Source organism: Rhamphochromis longiceps, linkage group LG6 (genome assembly GCF_057381845.1).
Source record: "Rhamphochromis longiceps isolate RC_006_pf linkage group LG6, R_longiceps_female_GT1.1, whole genome shotgun sequence".
Classification (NCBI taxonomy): Eukaryota; Metazoa; Chordata; class Actinopteri; order Cichliformes; family Cichlidae; genus Rhamphochromis; species Rhamphochromis longiceps.
The window spans coordinates 9,064,674-9,090,603 of record NC_140562.1 but is presented as its reverse complement, the minus strand read 5'-3'; the positions used below and the strand labels follow the sequence as shown (position 1 = coordinate 9,090,603).

Here is a 25,930-nt window from a genome sequence, read left to right as displayed (position 1 = left end):
GGAGCAAAGACTTCAGATCTACTAATGAGTCTAAAAGTTCCCTGGGCCCCAAAAAATGTATCATAATTGTTTCAAGATATAAATATTAATTAATTAATTAATTGACAACTACCAGACTGCAGTAAATTATGCAAAGAACTGTGGGATATTAGAAAGTTACATGTATTAAAATGTTGATATCAGTACTATTTTGAAAATCTGACTAATCTCATTTAAATGAAAGCTTATTTCCCACCAAAACACCCGAGCTCAGAGGCAAAAATGAGTCAAAATATCGCTTTGTTAGCTGCATTTTGGACCGATGCTGTATGACAGGGGAAAAAAACACACAAAATACAAACCATACACATACTGCCAAACACTTGGCCATGCTCAGTCTTTCTTGCTGAATTTGTAAGAGCTGAGTCAATGATCCAAAGTTAATATGATCTTTTTTTTCAAGGCACAATTTGATTTAAGCATTTATGTAATTTTCCACAGGCTCATTACGCTTTCTATCTTGTTGTCCTTATGACAAATGCATTCATTTTTCACTCACATCATTTATTTCTCTAACTTAGACACTTAACGCCTGTCTTCATCTCCAAAACAAAAGCTGATAGAAATAGCAGAAGATTCAAAAATCTTGTCCACCACTTTTTGTGTCACTCTGAAGAAAAAAAGAATGTAATGTATTAATTTATAATGTCAGAAAACCAGTAAGTGGTCAGTGAAGGGAATTAAAAAAATTCACAGTCAGGTTTACTACATTAAATACACGGTATCCTATTAATGCAAATAAGATATACGTGTGCACCTTGTTTATGCACAGTTTGAATTAGTCTGTATCTTAACAGGCACTGTGTACTTCATGCTTCTGAGATTAAGGCAAGTCTATTGCCCTGTCTCTCTAACTTGTCTAAATTGTGCAGAAATTGACCAAAATTTCAGAACAAATTTCATCTCACACTTTGTGCAGAATATAAATTGGGCTCTTCCATTTCCCTTCTATAGCCATAACAGCTTCATATACCCAAAACACATGTTTGGCTCTACATTATTTGTCTAGAGTTTGAAGGCTTGATAATTGTATTCTTTATTCTATTAGGCTAATATTGATAAATGATAATCAGTTTCTAATCACACGTGCTTCATTGTTGGCCATGACTAATTAATATTCAATAGCGGGTTAATCCTAGCCCCGGTTTCCCCTCAGGGAATCGAAAATGAGGTTAGCGGAGTTTTGCTTCATTTGGGTCACCTTGATTGTTTTTCTTTTCTTCTTATTATTAGCTTTGAATCTACATCACCTCATTTAGCAAACCCTCGTCACCTAGCGCAGCTGTTTTAAGGCATAAAGAAAACAATAAATCAAGTCCCATAAAACTTGCCAAAACGCGGGTCTAATAACCAAATTGAAACATGAAATGACAGGGTATCATTAAGGAGAACCCCGCTGCCGTTTTATAATCCTACAGAGACGCCGGGCAGCACATAAAAAACCGACAAGGGCAAATGCTTTAACGGAGCAGCACTCCGGCTAATTAAGTCGTTGAACCCGTTGCCCTCGACAAAGATGTCTCCTGCTGAGGGCTGGCCGGAGCAGAAGAGCAACCAATAAAAGGACACGTTGAGTCGAGGTGACACAAAGGTAGCCAATCGTATAGCGGTGCTTTAGAGCGACGCTGAGGCAGCTCTACCAGGAAACAAACAGCTACGAAAAAAAGGCTAAATAGTCGCTATCCTCCTACTGCTCTCTTGTTTTCAGCGATGTAGAGAAAAGAGGCTGAGCTACTCTTAAGTAAAACAGGTAAAAATTTTATTTTTTTTGTCTCCAGGCCCGCTCCCCGTGTGAATGCGTGTGTGTTTTGGAGGCTGACAGCGTCATGCCGGCAGGATGAAAGGGATTAGGGCGCCGTTACTGTGGCAACATTAGATGGAGGGATACGCACACCTCCTCCCGCCTGCTGACAGCTGCCTGTTGGCATTGAACAATTAGCCTGTTTTGCTTAATAAACGGACCTTGGGTGTTTTCTCTTTTATGGAGTCGCCCAAATGTTTCTTTGATGCTCCTTTCAGCGGCCGTTTGTCTACATACTCATTTTGAAACAGCAAAAAGAAAATAGCATGCCACTGAGAACCACAATAAACACAGCCGTGTAGTAGTGTTTGAGTAAAATTAGAGTTATAATAATATAGCTACATTAAACACTACCAGTAGACAAATAATACCTCTTATCACAGCAAAGAAATCCAAAAATATAACAGGTATATAACAGGTAACAGAGTATAACAGCTGATATAACCGGTCACTTTTAACAGCAAATTAGCCTATTGTACAACTATAGTCTTGTTCAGGATTTCGGAACTTACATTTACTTTAGATCTCTAAGCGGTAACCATCAGTTAACCCACACAGTGTAAGCAGAGAAGCCACAAAATGTGCAGTGTGAGTTAATGTATCAAACATGTTTAGCAAAAATAACACTTTTGTCATCTCGCATGGAAATCTCATATTTAAGGAAACATCCTGTACCAAGTTGTTTGAGATGAAGACAGTGGACACCTCTTTCCACATGGTGACCACCTGACCCCCAAGTATTTAGAATGTATAGAGAGAAAAACACTTGTGGCATGTATGATCTTGTGAAACCAGTTGCAACCATTGTTTCTTATAAAACCTTAAGGCAGGTAAGTGCAATAAAGATTTTTTGTTGTTATAGATTGAAGAAAAACATGCAGAAACTGTCTGCTTTCAAACAGCTGTGTGTCCCAAAAAGAGAAACATGGTGTAGAAAAGATGGTCTGGTTTACCCCAGCCTCAACTTTAGAAACTATATGAGATATACGTGACATTCAAAGAATGTGAGATTTTAGTAAAACTAATTAACTTCTGTAAATCCTGTAATCAAATTCCAAAGTCTGATGGAAAACATGATGCCAGAATAACAAAGGCTCTTATGGTAGCAGATTAATACGGGAGGGGGGGGGGGGGGGGGGGGGGGGGGGGGGGGGTTGAAATCAGATGTTCATTATTTACATAAGAGTGTAAAGTTAAGGTTTCCACAGATTTTTAGCCAGCAGTGATTGAGCATTGAGCAGGTTTCTAATAGTGGGGGCAGTTGTGCATGTGTAGTTTTCCTGCCTGCATAATCTGAGTTTGATTACCCTGCAGGCTGGCTGCAGTATTCAAATGCTAGCAATTAACCCATGGTAGACTGAGAGGTGGTAGTATTATTTAATAAACTCCCAGCTCAGTGTGTATCAGAATGCCAAAACTACAGTTGCAAAGCTCCTGATAATGTTTCCTTGTGTCATGTGTGGCAGCAGGACCCATGACCCTGATACGAGGATCCTTTACTTACTCCAACGGCGAGGAGTACCACGGGGAATGGAAAGAAGGCAAGACCCACCTGCTCAGTCACCCACCCATCCTCCACCACTGACTACATTTCATGAACAGCACAAGTGTTGTTATAATGTGATTAAGACTGATGCTCAGGCAGGGGAAGAACCAAATAATAATATGATAATGCTCGTAATAATTATATACATAATCTGCAGTAACATATGTGGCGTGCTTGACTTATGCCCTATTCAGAATAACAGACATCTATTCTGACATCTTACCAGCACAGGGACATTTCTTGATTCTACACACTGTACAGTTGTACAGTGATATCGCTACCATCAATTTTAAGAGAGTCCAAAATCAAGGGGACCAATTTTCCCACGTGTGGATATCTTGAAAACATCCCTTGGAAATTGCTAGCTTTTGTTTCTAAGTGAAACACTGCTGTCAGGTAAAGGAGGAACATTACCTTTTTCAATCATTTAATCAATAAAAATATTAACAGATGTTACATGCTTCCGTGGGGAAAGTAAGTACACCTTTAGCCTCAGAAGCTTATCTGGCTCCCTTTAGCAGAAATAACTTCTTGTAGGCGTTTTGCATAATAGTACATCAGTCTCTGACATCAGCTTGCTGAAATATTTGACCATTCCTCAGCGTAAAATTCCTTCAGTTGGAAGATGCTTGAGGCTTTTATTGCATGCACTGCCTGTTTCACCCCCCCCCCCCCCCCCCCACACACACACACACACACACCATTTCGATAGGATCCACAGCATATTTTTCTTACAGCGGAATTTATTTAATTTAGAGCAGTTTTTTAAAAAATGCATTCACACCCTTTTTCTGAATGTCAAAGGAACAGCAGGCTGAAGATGCAAGAAGTTTAAATTACACAGGTTTCACTTGTCTGTCCCTAAGGAGGTTGTTAACATTGCCTGATGCAAATGTTATGCATCTCAATGAATGATAAAGGTATGAATGTAATTATTTTTTTAATGTGAATGATATGCTATTTTCTAAATCAAAATTATGGTAATAACTTAAAATGCATGTGTTATTTGTTAAATCACATTATATTTATATACAATAGCATCAAAAGTACTTCAGTGGGATGTATAGAAACTTTATTTTGTTGGTAGAAAAAACAAAATACCTCCTACACAGAGCCCACTCACACCTGGATGGGGGAAAAGGCACAGTCAGGATCCTGTTTCTTGACTTTTCCAGTGCCTTTAATACCATCCGGCCCTGTATGCTTCAAGAAAAACTGAACAGGATGGAGGTGGACCCCTGCCTGGTGGCTTGGATCTCCGACTACCTCACCGACAGGCCACAGTACGTCAGGCTGAAGGACATCACGTCTGACACAGTGGTCAGCAGCACAGGAGCACCACAGGGAACTGTGCTGTCCCCTCTTCTCTCCACCCTGTACACCTTTGACTTCTGCTACAACTCTGAATTATGCCACATTCAGAAGTTTGCAGACGACACAGCCATCATGGGGTATATCTGGGTTGATCAGGAAGAGGAGTACAGAAGTCTGGTGAGGAACTTTGTCGCATGGAGTCACACAAACCACCTGCAACTCAACACCTCAAAGACTAAGGAACTGGTTGTGGACTTCGGGAGGTCTAGAGCAGGTCCACTGCCGGTTCAGATAGAGGGGGAGGAGGTGGAGGTGGTCAACAAGTACAAGTACCTCGGGCTGTGGGTGGACAATAAACTGGACTGGTCATGCAACACAGAGCACCTGTATAAAAAAGCCCAAAGCCGACTGTACTTCCTCAGGAGGCTGAGGTCTTTTAACATCTGCAGGAAGCTCCTGAGGATGTTTTACCAGTCGGTGGTTGCTGGAGTACTTTTCTATGCTGTGGTGTGCTGGGGGAGCAGCACAGCAAAGAAGGACTCATCCAGGCTGGAGAAACTGATCAGGAGGGCTAGCTCTGTGGTCGGCATGAAGCTGGACACTCTGGTGACAGTGGCAGAGAAAAGGACATTAAAGAAACTGATGGACATTATGGACAATGCCAGACATCCTCTGCACACGGCCATTAACAACCAGAAGAGTCTGTTCAGTGACAGGTTGCTTCTCCCAAAGACAAGAACTAACAGACTTAAAAACTCCTTTGTCCCACACGCCATCAGACTGTTTAACTCCTCTCTGGAGGGGAGAGGGAGGGGAAACAGGAGGACAAAGGAGGGGGGAACAACTAAGCTGTAGTGCCTCTTCACCTCACTGTGCAATACCTTTTGTGCAATACTTTTGTAAATAGTCAACGGTGCAATAGACTCAATACTTGAAATGTGCAATTCACTTGTATTTTTATTTTTATTCCTATTTATTCTATTTATCCCCTTCGTATATTTTATTTATATTGTCTCTGTATTTATATATATATATATGTGTGTGTGTGTGTGTGTGTGTGTGTGTGGTGTGTGTGTGTGTGTGTGTGTGTGTGTGTGTGTGTGTGTATATATATATATATATATATAATATTCTGTAACTCTGTAACTTCTGTCGGTGCTGTGCTTTTTTGGAAATCGAATTTCCCAGAGGAACCCACCCGAGGGATTAATAAAGTTCTATCTAATCTAATCTAATTAGAATACAAGAACAGAATTCAAAATATAGTAATTCAAGAAAAAAAAGTAAATTATAGAACTAGCGTGTTGAAAAAAAGTAGCACACGACTTAAAAGTGAAAATCTTGTGGTGGTAAGGAAACAGAAAAAACAGAAAGAAAGAAAGAAAATGTGTCTCTAGTTTGATAATCAGTTGGAGCCTCCACTCCAGCATTCATGTGCTTGTAGAAAGGCTGAACAGTGTGACATAATCGAGCACTCCCTCCAGTTCACTTTTTAAACTGTAAAGCACTGCACCATCAAAGAAACCATGACAACCCAACAATAACCAGAGCCTTCAGCAGTTCAGGGTAACTTTCCAACCCCTGTGCCTTACCACTGTGAAGCATTTTACTGTCTAAGTGATGTCCTGTGGAGGCACAGTGCTGCACAAAGGTTTAAGCCTCTTTAGATATTTATAGTCATGATAAAAAGAAAGTACACCCTCTTTCATTTCTAAGATTTTACATATCAGGACATAATGAAAGTCATCTGGTTCTTCGGTGAATGAACTACAAAACATACCATATTTTACTGTGACACCATTTCTGTAAAAAACTAAGCCACAATGCAGAAGCAGTGTATGGAAACCTTAGGTACGCTCCATGATTCAGTAGCTTATAGAACTCCCCTTACCTCCAATAACTTGAGGTAATCATTTTCTGTATAACTTTATGAGGCTGTCACATCATTGTGTGGATTTTGAGTCAATGACTGAAAAGTCGTGTAGCTGCAAAAAAAACTCAAATCATCATCTCTCCACCACCATGCTGGTAGGAATGGGGAATGAGTACTGGTTCTTGTAAAGAACCAGTTCAGTTCCTTTGGAATTGTTGGTCTGCTTGCCTATCGATCTCGTTTATCGGTTCCACTTGCACTTGCTCTACAATTAGCTGATTTTAGTTCGTGTGCCAGAGGAGGAAAAAGGTGTTGCAGTCTACACCACCTATATGAACATAATTTTTTATTTTTATTGCACAAAAGTACGAGAGCTTGATGGTAAAGTGAAAACTGCACCCAGAACTGAAAGAAATGCATTATGCTGTTAACACAACTTTGATGGTTTACAAGCATGCTAAGTATCTGCAGTGATATTTCAGCATCTACAAATGTGGCAAGTTTTTAAAAGATGCTTTAAACAACTTACATTATAAACTGTGCAAAGTTTTATCTATAGTTAGTGTTATGTTAAAGGTAAATTAAATCACACCAAATATTCAGTTTTGAATTTTTGTTTAAAAATCTTACAGCACTTTGAACCTTATAGTGTTACCTTCGTAGTTACAGTACTGTATAAGTGTGTTTACATATGAACTGCAGCCCAAAACTTGTACCTGGAATGCTCCAAATACAAAGTCCACATGATTTATAGCCATGTGACAGTAAGCCCAGATAGCTTTCAGGTAAATTCTTAGCCTCTGAGTGGGCATCACATGTCAGGCCTCTCGCACGCCCCTGGTCAAAACAGTATTTTCAGTAGCAAGAACACGATTGAAGTAAGATAAGATAAGATAAAACTTTATTAATCCCTCGGGTGGGTTCCTCTGGGAAATTCGGTTTCCAAAAAAGCACAGCACCGACAGAAGTTACAGAGTTACAGAATATTATATATATATATATACACACATATATAAATACAGAGACATATATAAATAAAATATACAAAGGGGATAAATAGAATAAATAGGAATAAAAATAAAAATACAAGTGAAATTGCACATTTCAAGTATGGAAGTCTATTGCACCGTTGACTATTAACAAAAGTATTGCACAAAAGGTATTGCACAGTGAGTTGAAGAGGCACTACAGCTTAGTTGTTCCCCCCTCCTTTGTCCTCCTGTTTCCCCTCCCTCTCCCCTCCAGAGAGGAGTTAAACAGTCTGATGGCGTGTGGGACAAAGGAGTTTTTAAGTCTGTTAGTTCTTGTCTTTGGGAGAAACAACCTGTCACTGAACAGACTCTTCTGGTTGTTTATGGCCGTGTGCAGAGGATGCCCAGCATTGTCCATAATGTCCAGCAGTTTCTTTAGTGTCCTTTTCTCTGCCACTGTCACCAGAGTGTCCAGCTTCATGCCGACCACAGAGCCAGCCTTCCTGATCAGTTTTTCCAGCCTGCATGAGTCCTTCTTTGCTGTGCTGCTCCCCCAGCACACCACAGCATAGAAAAGTACTCCAGCAACCACTGACTGGTAAAACATCCTCAGGAGCTTCCTGCAGATGTTAAAAGACCTCAGCCTCCTGAGGAAGTACAGTCGGCTTTGGGCTTTTTTATACAGGTGCTCTGTGTTGCATGACCAGTCCAGTTTATTGTCCACCCACAGCCCAAGGTACTTGTACTTGTTGACCACCTCCACCTCCTCCCCCTCTATCTGAACCGGCAGTGGACCTTCTCTGGACCCCAACCAGTTCCTTAGTCTTTGAGGTGTTGAGTTGCAGGTGGTTTGTGTGACTCCATGCGACAAAGTTCCTCACCAGACTTCTGTACTCGTCTTCCTGATCATCCCAGATATACCCCATGATGGCTGTGTCATCTGCAAACTTCTGAATGTGGAATAATTCAGAGTTGTAGCAGAAGTCAGAGGTGTACAGGGTGAAGAGAAGAGGGGACAGCACAGTTCCCTGTGGTGCTCCTGTGCTGCTGACCACAGTGTCAGACGTGATGTCCTTCAGCCTGACGTACTGTGGCCTGTCGGTGAGGTAGTCGGAGATCCAAGCGACCAGGCAGGGGTCCACCTCCATCCTGTTCAGTTTTTCCTGAAGCAGACAGGGCCGGATGGTATTAAAGGCACTGGAAAGTCAAGAAACAGGATCCTGACCGTGCCTTTTCCCCCATCCAGGTGTGAGTGGGCTCTGTGTAGGAGGTACAGGATGGCATCCTCCACTCCGACATCCGCCTTGTATGCGAACTGTAGTGGGTCCTGGGCATGTTGTACCTGTGGTCGGAGGAGGTTGAGGAAGAGTCTTCATAAGATGTGACGTCAGTGCCACCGGTCGGAAGTCATTCAGCTCATTGGGCCGGTTCCTTTTGGGGAAGTGAACCATCTCATGCTGTGTGCTATATGGGAAAAAGAACAAAGTAGACAATATCCAACCCCCGATTGTTCTGAAACTGCTTCAAGTTCAGGTGTCATAATTGTTTATGCCTTTCCTCACATATTTGAGTTTAGTCATACCTAGGCCCCATGAGTATCTTATTTAAAGAAAAACTCCCTTTCCAGGCTTGTATCCTAAATAAGACTCTGATCTGGGCTATCACCCTAGCTGTCCATCTAAAAAGTTCCCAGTGTGACATAAAAACAGAATGGTAAATGGCCTGTATTTGTATTTACTTAGTCCCTAAGGACCCCAAAGCACTTTACACTACATTCAGTCATCCACCCATTCACACACTGGTGACAGCAAGCTACGTTGTAGCCACAGCTGCCCTGAGGCGCACTGACAGAGCCGATTACCGGCGCCACCGGGCCCTCTGACCACCACCAGTAGGCAACGGGTGAAGTGTCTTGCCCAAGGACACAACGACCAAGACTGTTGGAGCCGGGGCTCGAATCGGCAACCTTCCGATTACAAGATGAGCTGCTAACTCTTGAGCCACGATCGCCCCGCTAGAATGGGTACTACTACCTTACAGTCATTACAGTAATGGATGAACAAATGAAACGTGTAGCTACAGAGCAGGTGTTCATTGAGTTTGGGTGTTCAATAAGCTCATAAATGCATTAATCTCCTATACTCCTTCTGGATTTCCTGCATTGCATTTTATCGTCTCACTGGCTTCTTAAACAACACCCCACCGCCACCACCACAGCCCCATGTGCTGTTCTAATGCATTGTTGTTTTCAGTTTGAATCCCCCCCTGAGAATACCTATTAGCTTAAATGGATAATAGGGATGTCAGTAAAATATGATAAAAGAAAGTTAACTCCAGCAGCTTTTAATTAATGTGGGATTTCATGTCAGAATGGAGAGTCTGGAAAGAAGTGGGTGTACTGTAAGTGAGTCACAACAGCAAAAGTACTTTTGAAATGAACCTGCACTCTCACCCAAACAGATTGTATCTAATAGGGGAAAAACACAGAAAAAGGTGTCAAGCTAAAGTCAGTAAGTAATCTACACACATATGCACATATGGACCATCTGGTGCCAGTGAGCCTGCAGAGACAGGATATCACACTACCTAAACCAGCACTTGTACTATAACAAAAACAGTCAGACAACCTTTAGGGCAAGGTTAAACAAAGAACAAAAGTTTGGCACTGAAGTGTGCATGAGGCTGCGGGAGGAAACATATGTTCTCCGTATGATTAGCAATAAACTGTTAAACTGGTTTTGGCTGTGATGCACTGATATGCTCGGGTTTTAGTAAACAGCAGGGGTGGATTAAAAAAATTTTTTTAGCTCAGACATTTCAAAGTGAGAAAAAATTAGTTCACTAATAGACGGAGTGCTGCGTTGGCAAGAACTGCTCGGATTTCTTCCAGACATTTTATTTACATGTATATCTAAGTATATATTCAATATGAATCTTCAAAAAGAGGGCAGCAGCAGCTGATTCTGTAAAAAAAACCAAAAAAGTTCTACTCCTTTGGAGCAGGGACCTCGTATGTGTTATATACGGTTTGGGGTTTGTTACCAAAATAAGTTAATGTATTACACATTATTTTTCCTTTCTTTGAAGAAATGTCCCTATCCTAGTGAATAACACATCAATGAGATCTTCCTTTTAATGTTTAAGTACAAACACAAAGTTGAAAGCAAAGCTGAAAACCAGCCCAAAAGAGCACTCCGCAGCGATCAGCATAGAGATCGCTGTTTCTACTGTGGAAACAGGTTTGTAGGATTACAATTCTACAAGCCAGCTCTGCTTTGGTTACCTGTTGAAAATCAGGCTCTGGCTCCTTGGCCGGTGTCAGCATCCACTCAGCTTTAAAATCACTGGTTTGGCACACAGTCTATGCAACTGACCTGTTATTAGCAGCTGTCCTGGGCGCAGTTTGCTGTTTATTATCACATTTCATTTGTCTTTTCATGTAACACAAATTCAGGTGTCCATTTTTGAGATTATATACATTGTAGATGAATTTTCCTTCTTCCACCGCAGAAACTAAATTTAGTTGATTGTAGCGCCAGCATGCAGGAAAAAAAAGGCATGTGTTATGACTTTTTTTCTATTTGCCTAATGTGCAGATAATTGAAGAACCATTATAATGCAAGTAGTAATGTAATTACTGAATTTAGTATAGCAATATGTTACATTACTGCATTATAGAAAGTTGCATCCATAATTAATGTGTGAGCCCAAAGCTCAGGCTCCAGACAACTCAAAACACTACAATTTCAGACATTTTTTTTCTACTATTTAATATATATGATGTCACAGAGAGGATATTCCTAATATGGTCAACTCAGCTAAAACTGTAAGCACAGGAGGGCCATCTAGCTGCTGTTGAAACTTTCTATCTGTGAGTGCCAGCCAATGCGAATAAAGTTGTCTAAATGGGAGGAGCTAAAACAGTTTAGATAAATAGACAGTGAATGAAATGTAGGGCTGCACCAAGGCCCAGTATAGGATAAATAAGGATTATCTGAGCTGTAAATCCTGAAAATCTACTCTACTGGAAGGCAAGAATTGAAAAAATATTTAATTTTTGCCCAAGCTAGTTTGTTCTTCTTAGAACTTCGCGAGTGTTAAATCACTTCAGTTTCTGGTCACTTTTAAAAATATAGTTAATATTAAAGTTAATATTTACAACACAGATTGTGATGAAAATCATGTAGTCATGGTCACAAGGTCCACATTCTTTTTTAGCTTCAGATTCAAAAACATATTGCAAAATATAAGAGGAATGGTCACCCTTGACCTTTCGACCCCTTATCTGTAGTAAAATATTACCTTGCACCTTGTTTTTATTGATATTTCTACTATACCCAAAGCATCTCGTTCTTATCTTCAGCATAAGCCAGATGAAGATAGTACCTTTACCAATGTTACATAAACAGACTTCATATACACTTTGCGCATTCTATTTATTTTAACTCGAAAATTTCTATTAACCCTGCTGAATTGATGCAATAGGATGCAATTGGGTTTTGATCGCCGTGTTGTCATAAACACAGACTGATGCACGTTGCGCATCCTGTCTCTGCGTCCATGCATGCAAAGTCACTGTTTGCACACAAACATGTAGGCGTGTGTCAGACAGAGGTCTACGGTGTCACATGAATAATTCAGCGGTGCGCTGGTTGAACATAGGCCCGGGAGCTATCAGGTTACAGGAAGTAGGTTGGGTGCATCCACAACACAACAGCCAAGGCACAGCCAGAAGCCATTTACTACTGTACTTTGACCATGTGGTCATTTAACATCTATGCATTACCGCTATTGATTGACATAAAAGCCGGACAAATTCAGCTAAACCGTAATTAGCTGGAGACCATGACCCAACATAAGATTGGAGAAAGGCGTTACAAAGAAGCTGAACAGCAGATTAGAGTCTGGAGGGATCAAATTGGAGGAGACAGAGGAAATTACTGTCCCTTGCCGCAGCTGATAATCTGTACCTTCATTTAAAAAGAAAGAAAGAAAAGAAACCTTCATAGTGGTCAGCAAAACACTGACACTGCTACCACTCAATTTCATTCTATAACACAGCTGTTGAAATTCTTGGTGGGAGATGCTGCTGTTGGCACACCGCAGCCTCTTTGACACCTAACAGATTGTTATATTTCAGCGGCTAGTCTGTGAAATTTCTGCCTCAGGGTCTCACTCGCTTGTCAAGGTTCATGGAGGCTGAAGAGTTGGATTTAAACTACTGCTGGCCGTCTTCTGTATTCATACTGTTTGCTTTATGATCTCCAGCTAATACACGCACACACACACCAACATATATATATGGATTCTGGATCTTTCTGGATGTTTTTGAAAATCGAATGCAGAGCTCCAGATTTAGTTTCATCCAAATCTCCCATGAAAACCCTGCTAAGATTAGGCAGAGAGCAGCACTTTAAGCAGGCCTGACAGATGGACTGCCCAATTTACCCATGAGCTGTGAATAAGGGACAACACTCACTAGCCCCACCCCTGCCAACAGTTCGTTTCCCCTTCAATATATGAAGCCCCCAATCTTCCACTCTTCTCTCCACTCCACCAGTTTCTTACCACTTGAGCTCCCATTAAATCCTCTTCCTCTGCCATGAGCATACCGGGACCTCCTCTGCCCGTGTCCAACTGTGCCTCGCATCCAGTTATTCTGCTAATTCCCACTGTGCTTGCTAATAGAGGTTGGCAGGGAGAAATGCTCACTCCTTTTCCCTCCATTTCTTCATCGACTGCCATCCTCCTGATGCTGGAAATTAGTCTGAGAATTAGAGGGAAAATTGGGTCTCACCTCTCAGGGAACATTTTAAGAGGTGAAAAATGAAAGCTAGCAGCTCACCTTTTTGTCTGCTCGCACCAATTATGAATCTCCCAATCTGCTAACTCCAAAATCTAATTAAAGTATAATAACACATCTGCCATCTCTCTCGCGCTCTCTCTCTTTTCTTCACTCAGTGACTTCTACTGAAAACTATACAGGTACCAGTCAGGTTTTGAGTCCTCAGTGTTGCATAGTGCAAAGGGTCTGAATGCTTTTAATACATATTTTTGTTTTGTGCAAGATAATTCAGACCAAGTGCATAAATACTTAAAGAAAACAGTGAATATAAAGCAGCGACTGTGCCAAAAAATCAGAGGAGTTTCATGTTGTTCTATAAACAGTTTTAAAACAGTAGTTGTGAACAAATGCAGTACTATTTGCTGAGATGCTGCCTCAGCATTTTAATTTAGGAAAAAAAATGAACTACATTTTTGTTGTTGCATTTATTTAAACAAATTGGATACATAGTGTTTTGATTAGTGTATAGACATGACAGTTCTATCAATCTAATTTCTTTCATTAACTTTTGGATTTAAAGTAAATGCCATAGATCTAAAAGATGGGCACAGCCACTATGAGATTACCATTTGGTTTCTGCACTCTCTTTTCAAGGTTCAGTGCATTCCGGGCATTTTTTTGCTTTTTTTTCTTTGAGAAGTGACCATATTTGGATGAGATTAACTATGTGCAACAAGGCAATGATGTTTAACCTTCTAAAATCTTCCTCTTTTTACACACAGCAGAGAAAATCAGTAAATGGTAAATGGCCTGTATTTGTATAGCGCTTTACTAGTCCCTAAGGACCCCAAAGTGCTTTACACATCCAGTCATCCACCCATTGGTGATGGCAAGCTACATTGTAGCCACAGCCACCCTGGGGCGCACTGACAGAGGCGAGGCTGCTGAACACTGGCGCCACCGGGCCCTCTGACCACCACCAGTAGGCAACGGGTAAAGTGTCTTGCCCAAGGACACAACGACCGAGACTGTCGGAGCCGGGGCTCGAACCGGCAACCTTCCGATTCCAAGACGAACTCCCAACTCTTGAGCCACGATCACCACAAAATGTTTTTGCATTTTATTAAAGAAATTTGAAGCAGGTGTAAATGTAAAAATCTTATATAAATCTTATATTTAAAATTGATACATAAGGATATGCATAAAACCATATTACATTAGGGCAGCAACTTTTGAAGTTTGATATGGATTTTTTGCAACAATATTTGAACAATATTTGAACAGACAAACACAACACTGAGAAATTCTAGCTACAGGTATCAGAACAGCATCCATGTGCCAGGTCATGAGGTCCCCCATTTCCCATCACCGCTTATTTTCATTCAAGAAGAGATTATTGTGGAATGTGTGATAGAAAATGTTAAATATCTATGTCTACTCATTTGAAAATATGAAATTTAATTTAGGTCTTTCTTTAGAGGAAACAAAACATTCGTCTTGACCTGGGTCTTCATGTGCAGAAGTCAAACCAGTGTTTTACAAATGAACCAATATCCTGTTAAGGCCACTATGTTTAACAGCCAGAACTGTGAAGATATGAGTGAAACTATGCTGTTTTTGTTCCACGGTGGAAGTTCATGGTCATGCTTTTCCTTTAATCCTGTCTGTCATGGTTCCACTTATTCATTTCTTTAGTTAAAGAAATGTCATCTTCTCTCATTTATAAGAGAGAATACAGGATGATATAAACACACGCGATACAATCATCTCATGTAGGTGGTATGAGCCCTTAATTGTCCTGTTTTCAGGGATAAAAGGACCTTTCAATATCTGTGTCTGTGACCTCTTAGTAACATCCTTTCACACTGATTTTGTTTTCTATCCTTGAGGAAGGAAGCATGGCCTGAAGGTTTGTGTGCCATTTCATACATTGTAGCATTCATTCATAAACAAATTGGAAGCTCTTAGAAGACCAACAAACTCACTCATTTATGAAAAAGCTTTCAGTTTTCCATTCTGTTTTAATTCATAGACGCTTAGTTAAGCCTTCCTAAATGCATTTTAGTTGTGAGGTTGGAAGAGGGCATCCATGAGCCCTGTTTGGTTCTTTTTTAACAAAGCTAATACCATAGCTCATGACCATGAGCCTCCTGGTGGTGCAAAGAGTTAATCCCGAGAGAGTCTTGTTAGTATATTTAACTTCAAGTAGGAGATGTAAGGGGCGAAATGTGTGCAAAAGTGTGTAGTAATCAGTGGGCATTTCAAATACTTCTAGCTGTTTTTTGGGGTTTTTTTGTTTGGGGTTTTTTTGTGTGGTTTATGTGATTTTGTAAAAAAAAAAACTAAAAAAAACCCTCTCTGCTCGTGTCTTAGATTTTTATTTTGCTGGAAGTGATTGGTGAGGTGATTTTTATCCTCTTGCAGGTCTTCGTCATGGCCTGGGTCAGTTGACCTTCAGCGATGGGACGTGCTACACTGGACAGTTTGAAAATGGCCTCTTCAATGGTTGTGGGGTGCTGGTCTTTGCTGACGGCTCCAGGTTTGTCAGTCACTTTTTGCACACTCTGGTTGTTAAACCTTGAAACTCTGCACCTGAAAATTTAAAACCTGCAAATAAGTATGTCGTACAGAAGATACAACCCCAGCCTCCTCCTGAATGAAACCTGTCTGATTTGTTCCTTCATTACTTCTGTCATGTAAATAATGTACATAATGCTTGTGCTGGTTTTCAGCTTTATTTCCATACGAAATAATCAATGTGAGAAATTTATACAACAGTAGAAGAGTACAACAGTATCTCAACAGTCTAACTTTGGTGGTACATGTGACTGAAAAAGCTTCTGCACAGAGCTGAAAGAAGGATAGATTTTGTTTCTTTCTCTGCTTCTGTTGATTAAAAATATCCAATCATAAAGACATCGAGAACAATGCAGCTAAATGAAGCATGATGAGCACTGCTGTGAGGAAAGGACTGTCACACACAAAAGCTGAGGTGAAAAATCAATGAGAAGATATTCTAGTGCAGACCTACTCTGTACTATGTTACCTCTCCATGGAAATTCTAAGAGGCAACACGAATAACATGACATAGAGGAGCTGGGGTGGCGGCGGGTTGTGTGCGTCAGCAACTGTCTGCAGATATATATATATATATATATATATATATATATATATATATATATATATATATATATACATATATATATATATATATACATATATATATATGTTATGTCATGTTATTCGTGTTGCCTCTTAGAATTTCCATGGAGAGGTCCAAATAGAGCAATACTGAATAATATAAATTATTGCAGATTGAATAACAATTCATCTAAAATTAGAGTATGTAAGGAGGTGTTTTTTTATTAATAAGGATCTGTTGACTGTTTGCAAATTATCCTTCACATACCTTTTATCACCAACACAAATTGTAAAATTCAGACACTAAAATTAACGGCAGGAAGGTGGCTGAAGGGGTCAGTCTTTTTTGTGTCCTTACATACAATGAATAAGTCAATGCACAATTTGAATATTTAGTTTCCCAGTCTCGAAAAAAAGAGAAATAAGCAGAGAAAAAAAATACAAAGCAGATTGTAGCACAATGAGCTGTGCAGTTGAAAAAGAAAAACCAGAAAGAAAAAAGTTTTTAACCTCAGAATACTTTGAGTGCTTTCATGGCCTCAATATGTTGAGTATTTTATTGTTGGCTGCTTCCTTTTATTTATTCCTCATACATGAATTTTATCTGTATCTCTCTGTTGGCTTTGTCACCCAAGATATTTATAAAAAAAGATGTCAGCCCAATAAAGATTCAGTTAATTCAAGAGAAGGTGAAGTGTTCAAGTAGAGCACGGCATAGGATAAAGAAGCAACGTATTGCCTGTTCAATGCCATCTGTTGTATTTTTGTTTGCACAAAAAACAACTGATTAATCCTTCAAAGTCCTTTGGAAACACTAAAACATGTATTTCAGGCTAAGTGAATAATATTTAAAGGTTACATGAATAATAAAGAGAACATATATCTTTTCAGTTACTGCCTGTCGAGTTCTGAGAAGCCTTTTAGTTTAGATGAACTTTGTACTCAGCTTGAATTCACAGAAGTTACAATAAGTTTAATTAGAAGCCCAGTGTTGTTTGAAAAAGGAGCAAATCTCCTGTTGCACTGCCGGTGTTTTGCGCACTACGTTGCAATTACTTTAAAGAAACAATGCAGAGGAAAAACGCTCAAGAGACTGTTAGAGACGGATTTCACATGCAGCTTTTTATTGTCATCCCTCTTATCCTGTTGATTTTTTTAACCCTACTTTGCTCTCTTGCAGTTCAGCCTTTTGTTAATTTGTGCCTGTTTGACACTGAAGTAATTGTGTTCATGCTGTGTGTTAAAAAGGCTGACACTCTACACTTAGATTCATGCTAAGCTTATTGTACAGCAGTGACTACAATACGCCATGGATCTGATTCTGGCTCCTTCACTGAAATACTGTCTGGTTTAGTTAAACAGGGTGGGTTAGTAGTAATAGACTATATGTCGTAAAAAGGTTTGCAATCAGTTTTTAAAAAAAGATGAAAAATATCTGACATCTAACATAAAAACTATATTGTTTTCAAGGTTATTAGTTCCCTTTATCGTCCCCCTCCTGTCTACTTACTATTTTGTCTTTTAGTATCTTCCATGTCAAGTCTGTCGTGTCTCCATTTTAGTTTATGTTTTGTCTGTGTCAAGCTCATGTGGCTTAGTCTCTCAGTGTTTGTGCTTCCTCGTTTCCTTTGATAATCCCGTGTCTCCTGTGCTTCATGTTCAGCATTGCCTTCCCTGTCCTGTTATGCCTGATTTTTCCCTGCTGTGTTTCCCAGCTGTTTCCACTCCCTCATCACCTTTCTGTGTGTATTTCCCAGTTTCTTGTACCTCCTATTGTCATTCCAGGATTAGTTCATGTAATTCGATGTTTTTAGTTTTTTTTTTTTTTCATGTTTAGCTTTTATGGTGGTGGATTATTAGCTCAATAAATGAATCACCTTTTATTAAGATTAATCTGTCTCATTTGGGTCCTCCACATCACACTTCGCATGGTCTGTTTATGAGGCTAAAAAACAAAAAACTTGATTTATTGAGTCCCCGATGCTCCGTGAGTGGTTTGTCGCAAGCTGGGCGACGTATTAGCCAAAGTCCTAGCAGCATTCGCGACTAACGTAAGCTTTGTGTCAATGTGATATTTTAACCTGGAAGTGCCTCAGGGAAAACAAAATTCCTTCTTGCACAATGTGCGTAATACTTTATGTGGGTCGACTGTTCCATCTTGTTACTTTTTTAATACTCAAATTTCCCATCGAGAGGGCAAATGTGCCTTTATCATCTTCCATATTGGTTCATTGGTTCTGGTCACTACCAGATCAACTGCCCATTTGCACATGTGCGAAGGCAACTTTACTTGGACAAACTGCCCGAAATGCGTTGACAGAAACTTTTCGGGGATTCTGAGTCATTCTACACTCCAGATGCGTTAATTGTATTAAAAATTTTAATTGTGCTGACCTTGATGTCGGATTAATTTGCGTTAACGCGTTAATTTCGACAGCACTAATATATATATTTTCACATTTTGGTGGTTGTGTCTGTGTTATGGTATAATTTGTCATTGAAATCAGTTCATTTCTATTTATATAGCGCCAAATGACAACAGCAGCTGCCTCGGGGTGTCGTATATTCAACCATTAATTTTGAAGTCTTTCACATGTCTTCAGATTACATTATGTAGCAACTGCATTTGGCTTGTTCGTGTTAGTTCTATTTCCCATAGAGAGAAATGAGTGTGTAGATTACTGTACATTATTGAATTTACTTCAATCTATAGGGAAAAATAAACTAGCTTTCTTTTTAGCTGTACTTTCTGCTCTTGCTAGCTAGCTGTGTAACAAGGAGATAAACAGAGACAAAAGCAAAAGTCTTGATTTATCTTTGTATTTATTTATTTATTTTTTCATAACAGCAAATGGCAAAGAGAAATGAAGTAACAAGCTGCCTATTGGAAAAAGGTTACTGCATGAATAACTGATTACCTGAAATGTAAAACTAATCCTTTATGTTACATATTATAGTTTTTTATTTTTTAAAAAGTATTTAATGCTGTCTCCTTATCCCTAATCACTTTCCAATGCCTTACGCCCAACACCATCAGGCAATAGTGACAGATCCATATTGCTTCCTACATGATTTTGTTGTGTTCCTTCACATATTTCTTTTCTCTGGAGTTATTTTGGTTGTAATTTCTAATCAAAACATTCTTTTTGCCATAGGAAGAAATGTTGAGATTCCAACATTTGGCTTTTTAAAAACCACAAAAAAAAACCCATTTCATATTTTAAATTCTTAAAAGAAACCCTGAAAAACTACATTTTTCCACTGCCTCTATGAACTTTAGATGACACGCTTACGGAAAGCTTTGGTACTTTAGTGCAGCTTTACATTTTAGTCCAAAAGCTTTTTGTGCTTCTGTACCGCTCATAATTTAAATGCTCAAGGACAGAATTAGTGAGTCAATAAAGCTTTTGTATTTTTTGTAAGTTTAAAATCATACTTTAAAAAAAATGTCCTTCTTTACTCACCTACTTGTTCCTTTTCTCTTCTGCAGTCCTGGAATTTGCCCCTGTCTTTCATGTAAATGCATTTTTATGTGAATGTTTTTTAGGTATGAAGGAGAATTTGTGCAGGGGAAGTTTCAAGGTGTCGGCGTCTTCACTCGCTTTGATGGCATGAAGTTTGAGGGCGAATTTAAAAGTGGCTGTGTGGATGGCTATGGTAAGACCTTATATTCTGATACTCACTATTAGATTATTTAGAGATTTTGGATGAGATTGACATTGCTAGCATCTTAGTTTTTGCATACTCTATTACTACCTTTAAATATGATGTATCAGGTAATTTGGATTTCATTTGGAGGAATTCTTCAGTATTATGTGAGTTAAAAGGGAAGCCTGCTTTATTGCAATGCTGTCTATGAAAAAACATTTTGAAAAGCTTAAAAGTATCTAAATTTGGAAACCTCTGGCTTGTGTTGCTTGCTGGACTTTAATGTTTATGCTTTTTTTTGATTGTTTAAGTTATTAAATTAAGGTAGTAATTCAGATGTATGTTTTCAACTAACCCTCCAGTCTCAGTGGTTTATCTGTCTGTGGTTCCAACTACTTTAAGTGTTTTTAATTATATTAAACAGTGAAAGGTGCTAATTGTCTGGTCTGAAGCTACCGTGTGTCTGGGCACAGAGTCTCTGTAGGTAATCAACACATTTTTTATTTGAAGGCTGTTGTGTGGAGAGGGCGGATCAGTGTGTCAGTGTGACAAGTGGTGATTTGTTTGTGCTTGTAAAAAAAAGAGATGGAACATAAAGATTCCTCCAGTTTCCTGACAGTTGAAGACCAGAAATCAGAGCTGGTTCGAGCGGTGGTTTAAATGTAATTTTTTGTTGATTGTTATTATCCCGAGTTCCCAACTCTCAGCTGAGGTGATGATGTATTTCAAATGAAGAAATTAACTTAAAATTTAAAAGTTAATGTAAAATTAACTTGAAGTTATTGCCATGGTTTCTTATAGCCACATTTAGGACCAGAATTTAGTTGTTGTGAGTCTGAGTAGCAGTTCTATACTGTGTTTGGTGTAAGTAGCACACCAAACATCAGTGTCACATATTTTCCTGTTCCTAACCAGCCTTGAACCAATTCAAAGAGCAAAGGTCATGTGACTGCTCAAACTCCTGGCTACACTGCTGAGTTCTAACAGCTTAACATGATACATCAGATACTTGGGTGGGGTGCTCTGCCACAATACAAAAGGTGTTCAGCTACCCTGAACACCCCCCACCCCCCCAACACTGGCAAAAAAAAGGGGTTGAGAATAAAGTTGAGATATTTTGACTACATGATATACATTCAATGGATATGTTATTAGGTACACCTTGCCAATTGGAACCCTTTTTGCCTTCAGAACTCCTTTAATTCTTTGTGTCATCAACAACTGTGCCACATTCAAAGTCACTTTAATCACATTTCTTCCCCATTCTGTCGCTCGGTGTCTGATGCTCAGTGATAGGCTGATTAGATGTTTGCGTTAACGAGAAGCTGAACAGACGTAAGGTTGTATAACAGTTAAATGAACATGCTTACTAAGCAAATTTAAAGACTTTTGAATGAATGAACTACAATACAAATGATATACAAGTTTTCATTTTTTTGTTCAGAATTATTGTGTCGGTGTGATTGTTTTATTTTAGTCAGGCACAAGTAATGTAGGGAAGAACATTTAAAATATGAAGAAGGAGGGAAAGCGGACATTTCTTGTATAAATTCATTTGATGAAGGCTTTTAATACGTTTTCTTTGCTGCTTTAAATTTTGTTAGCAATTTTTTGGTATTGTATCCACTTTCGTTGTTTTTGTCATGTGATCTCCTAAACACTGAGGCAATATTTTAACATGTTGGGAACTAAACTGATTTAATCTCTTGCTTGTTGGATGAAGCCAGTAGTTGGTTAGCTTAGCTTAGCATAAACACTGCTCTCCTGGCCTCGTGCAAAGGTAGCAAAAAACAACTTTCTACCACATTATTTCAAGCCAAAGCTAACACTTTGTTTCTTGTTTGTTACATCTGTACAAAGCTCAAGAGTAAAGATGACAGTCTGTCATTTTAGGGGCTGTTATGTGACAGGCTACAAATAACCTGCTGGACTCCCCAGTAGTTGCCAGGCAACTTGTCCCAAAGATGCGAAAGCAGCCTTCAGAGTCAAAGTCTGTGCTGTGTACATGGACCATCCACCCTTTGAACCCCCTCCTTCTGACTTCTGTGAAGCATAAGAACATGACACACTGCCAGTGAACATTAATCCAGGCAGCAATTACATTTCCTGCTAAAGCAGACAGTTATTTTCAGAGACAGAAAATTCAAAACAGTCCATAAAGGCAGCCAGATCTGACACTTCTGGCCATGTGTCACTTGTTTGATGAAGTGAGTTGTGTCTCGAGTATGGCTGTTAGTCAGTTTCCTCCGTACCTGTTTGCTTTGATAAAATGCATGATGAGAATTTTGTGTGGTGCAGGAGTGCTGGCGTTTGTGGACGGAGGCCCCGGAGGAGGCACCCACGAGGGTCTGTTTGAGACCAGCCAGCTGATGAAGAGAGAGAACAGCCAGGGAGCTGTGCAGCGGGCGCAGGCGGCAGCTGCCAAGGCCCGAGCTCTGGCCATGTGACGTGGACTACATCACCCACAGTGCCCCAGTACCAGAATCATCCTCCCAACACTACCCCCTTGGTTTGAGGTGTTTAATTTTTCCTTTAATTTTATTACTCTTTGGCTCCTTCTCATCCACTTTTTGTTGGACTGGTAAGTTAGTTTTTAGGATTTTATTCTTATACGTCTGTTCTATCTCTCATTCATGTAACATGCAGTATGCGCAGAGAAGAAATGAATGGCTCCCTTAAGTTTTGTCAACACAGCCACTGAATCAGGATCTGCTGAGCCAAACGCAGATTTAATGTTCAGTTCATACACTGGTGCTAAATCTGTTTCAGGGTCAGGTAATCTGACAAAACACAGAAGTGCATGTGGACGTTTTCCAGTAAACACTGATTTGGTGAGTTTCATGTCAAAAGAATATCTGACATGTGAGTTTAAAGTGACCTAAATTTATTTTAAAAAAGAAGACAATATTTATGTTTCAAAGTGAAAGTGCACAAAAAAATAGTGAGACTTTATATTTCTGAATAAATTAACTATTAACAAATGGTAGATAAACAAAAGTAAAACAAATTATTCTGATTTGATTTAATGTTTATTTTTACTGGTGAATTCTCAAGCCTAACAAATATAAAAGTCATAACTGGTTTAAAACCAAAGATTACATTTTTAATTTTTAATCACAGTTTTATTCAAATTTATTGATGTAAAACTTGTGTTAGAGCTGTTTTGTCTTCAAATATTCAGCAGAGCGCTACAGACCATGGCTATAACAAAGGACGTAAATGTGGTAAAAAGTAACTTTATTGCATTACACAGCAGACAACCAACAAACAGGGGACAGGCACATTTTCATTACTAACATAAAAAATACAAACGTATTTGATTTAATAAGAGATTATTCATTTAGGAACAAAAGCAACAGTAGATTCAGTACTCAATTCTAGTCACTTGAATTAGTGTTTCAGCAGCACTGACATGCTTTCACATGGAAATGAAGTCATTCATATACGTTTAGAACAAAATGTCTAAAAACTTTATTTTATAGGTCTCAGATTTTAATGAGCGATTTCAAAGAATTCTGCCATGTGATTCTAATTAGAGTCAAAATACAGACCATGAATAAGTGGAACGCTGTTATTTACTTCATTGCTTGAGACAGTGTAGCAGAAGTCAGCTGACACTGCAAATATATAAACAAAGCTTACAGTTTCAGGTACTGTTTGTATAAATGAAATTTACAATTACAAAGAGAAATGAGTTACTGCTTGAGAACTGTCCACATAGGTCAGCTCTAAGGAAACTTACACAACAATGGATTGCCTGTTTTTAGTCAAATTAAATATAAGGGAAAACTATTCAAAAAGGTGTCAACAGGCTTCATTCTTACTTACCACTAAATCTGAAATAAATCAATGAAAGGAATGTTTATTTTCATATCAGCACTTGTTTTGAACATCAGCTCACCAGATCAGTACTTTCTGGGTTTCCTACCTTCCCTTTAAAATGCGTGTTTTTTTTCTGACCTCTTATTGGTGCTCTAAGGAGAATACAGATTGTTCAGTTTGAGTCAGAGAGATGTCAGGAGGGCCTTGGTTAGAGACGATGTGAGCAGCGTTTGGTGGTCCTTTTCACTCAGTGCCGTTACAGCTCAGTCTGATTACAGAACAGCAGGAACATCTTCCTCAGTGCCAAACACACAGTGCCAAGCGGCTGCAGCTGATCCCGAATCAGTGGCTTATTATCAGAGAGGAAGCTGGGAGGGGGGAGGATGGGGATTAATAGTGAGGAGAATGGGAGTGCCAGCATTGTCACAGGCTGCAATAATGAGTACAATTTCTGTTTTGGAGGTGCAATTTGATAATAGCATGCAATTTATGTTTGAAAGCAAGATTTTCCTTCCACCGGCAGTTGAGGAGCTTCCTGCTCTGTCAGGAAAGAAAGGCTTTGTAGGTGAAAGGGAGGGCCATCTGATGAAGGAGAGGCTCAAATGACTTGAAGGGTTTCGTGGGAGAACTATGTGCACCTTTTTCTGCGTGAAATTTGAGCCATTTTCTAAGAAACAGCATTAAGATTATGCCTCTTTTTTTAAATGTCAAAATGTAACCTCAATTTATGTCAAAATCCATGAACCAAAAACATTGTGTATTTTTGCAGTGCAAATCTTCACATAGGCCAAGGTTTTCCAGCAAGGTAAAACATATTGTAATGTGCTCTATGCACTTTTCTTTTTTACTCTTCACAACCCTTAATTATGTCACTTTGGAGTCTCATCTGATGTTTACAGTTTGTGTATCCTACCCCCCCCCAAACAAACGAAAAAAGTAAGTAGCACATACTTTATGTGTATCATACCTGCTGGGAATCAGTGGCCATCTATGTAATGAGACTGGTGGTGTAGATGTGCTATATATATATGTGTGTGTGAATGTAGTCGTACTGTTGTGGGTGGGGGTTGGGGTATTCAACGTGTAATGGAGTTAAGTGTCAGTTACGTGAATGTTCCAGTGTGCAATTAATTTGGGATGTGGTTTGGGGGCCGATGTCTTCCCTGCTGACCAGTTTGACAGCGACATCTAAAAGAGCTGAAGTGATGGAGGCATCTTACACCTTTTAATTGGCTTTGGGATCCAAACAGAAACTGTCAAACATATGCGGTTATTAGGGGATGACGTGGGCTGGGTTTCCACTGGAATAATCTTTAGTCTTATTCACTGTATTATTTCAGACAAAAATGTTGTGACTATGTTCATAGAGAATCTTTTAACTTTGTCCTGTATTGTATTTAACTGAATGATCCCATGTTCCTTCACAGTCTTAGAAAACAAAGAGGATAATGAAACCCTTTAAAATGCACCTTAAAACCTCAACTTTAAAAGTTGCCATGTGATATTAACACGGATGACTGTCTCTCAGCATTAGCAAAGTTACGCTTTCTAATGTGGGTATGACTGAAATCATTGGTTCACTGTGATGAGTATTAATTATTAATGAGGGTGCCATCTAAATCCACCCTAAAACAGAATTCACATATTTCAGAAAAAGTCAAACGATCTCTAAGAATGTAGCTTTGAGACAGTTTATGGACTTAAAGAGAGAATTAGGTTACATGCTATCTGCCATAGCTTTTAGAGCTGGTTGGAACATTATAAAAGGAGAATGTGAGGTCTTGAATTAAAATTGATAGTCACAGGAACATTGAACTGTTTTCTTTGGGGTTTTTTTTATTTGTTTGATTCAACTCTTAATTCTCACTAGATTATCTAAGATCACTAAAATAAATAATAATACGCTAAGAAATAGTTTTACGTTTTGGTGCCATGTCCACATCTGTGCCAAGTATGATGCTAAAGCCAGATTAAGCTAAGTAGCTTAATT

General features: G+C 39.2%; 1 protein-coding gene across 1 annotated transcript; it reads left to right on the top strand.

The window, feature by feature from the left end:
- Positions 1 to 1,658: 1,658 nt before the first annotated feature.
- LOC146667481 (MORN repeat-containing protein 4-like) lies at positions 1,659 to 25,076 on the top strand. The gene is made up of 5 exons (XM_085409170.1): positions 1,659 to 1,789; positions 3,307 to 3,381; positions 15,754 to 15,868; positions 20,018 to 20,127; positions 22,417 to 25,076. The coding sequence occupies exons 2-5, from the start codon at positions 3,315 to 3,317 to the stop codon at positions 22,563 to 22,565; spliced, it is 441 nt and encodes a 146-aa protein (XP_085265296.1). The 5' UTR covers positions 1,659 to 1,789; positions 3,307 to 3,314; the 3' UTR covers positions 22,566 to 25,076.
- The last annotated feature ends 854 nt before the right edge of the window (positions 25,077 to 25,930 follow it).

Excerpts from the sequence above, each read along its gene's own strand:
- LOC146667481 (XM_085409170.1), top strand. The coding sequence starts at position 3,315 with ATGACCCTGATACGAGGATCCTTTACTTACTCCAACGGCGAGGAGTAC. Across the intron at positions 15,869-20,017 it reads GTCTTTGCTGACGGCTCCAG|GTATGAAGGAGAATTTGTGC; the intron begins GTTTGTCAGTCA and ends AATGTTTTTTAG. Across the intron at positions 20,128-22,416 it reads TGGCTGTGTGGATGGCTATG|GAGTGCTGGCGTTTGTGGAC; the intron begins GTAAGACCTTAT and ends TGTGTGGTGCAG.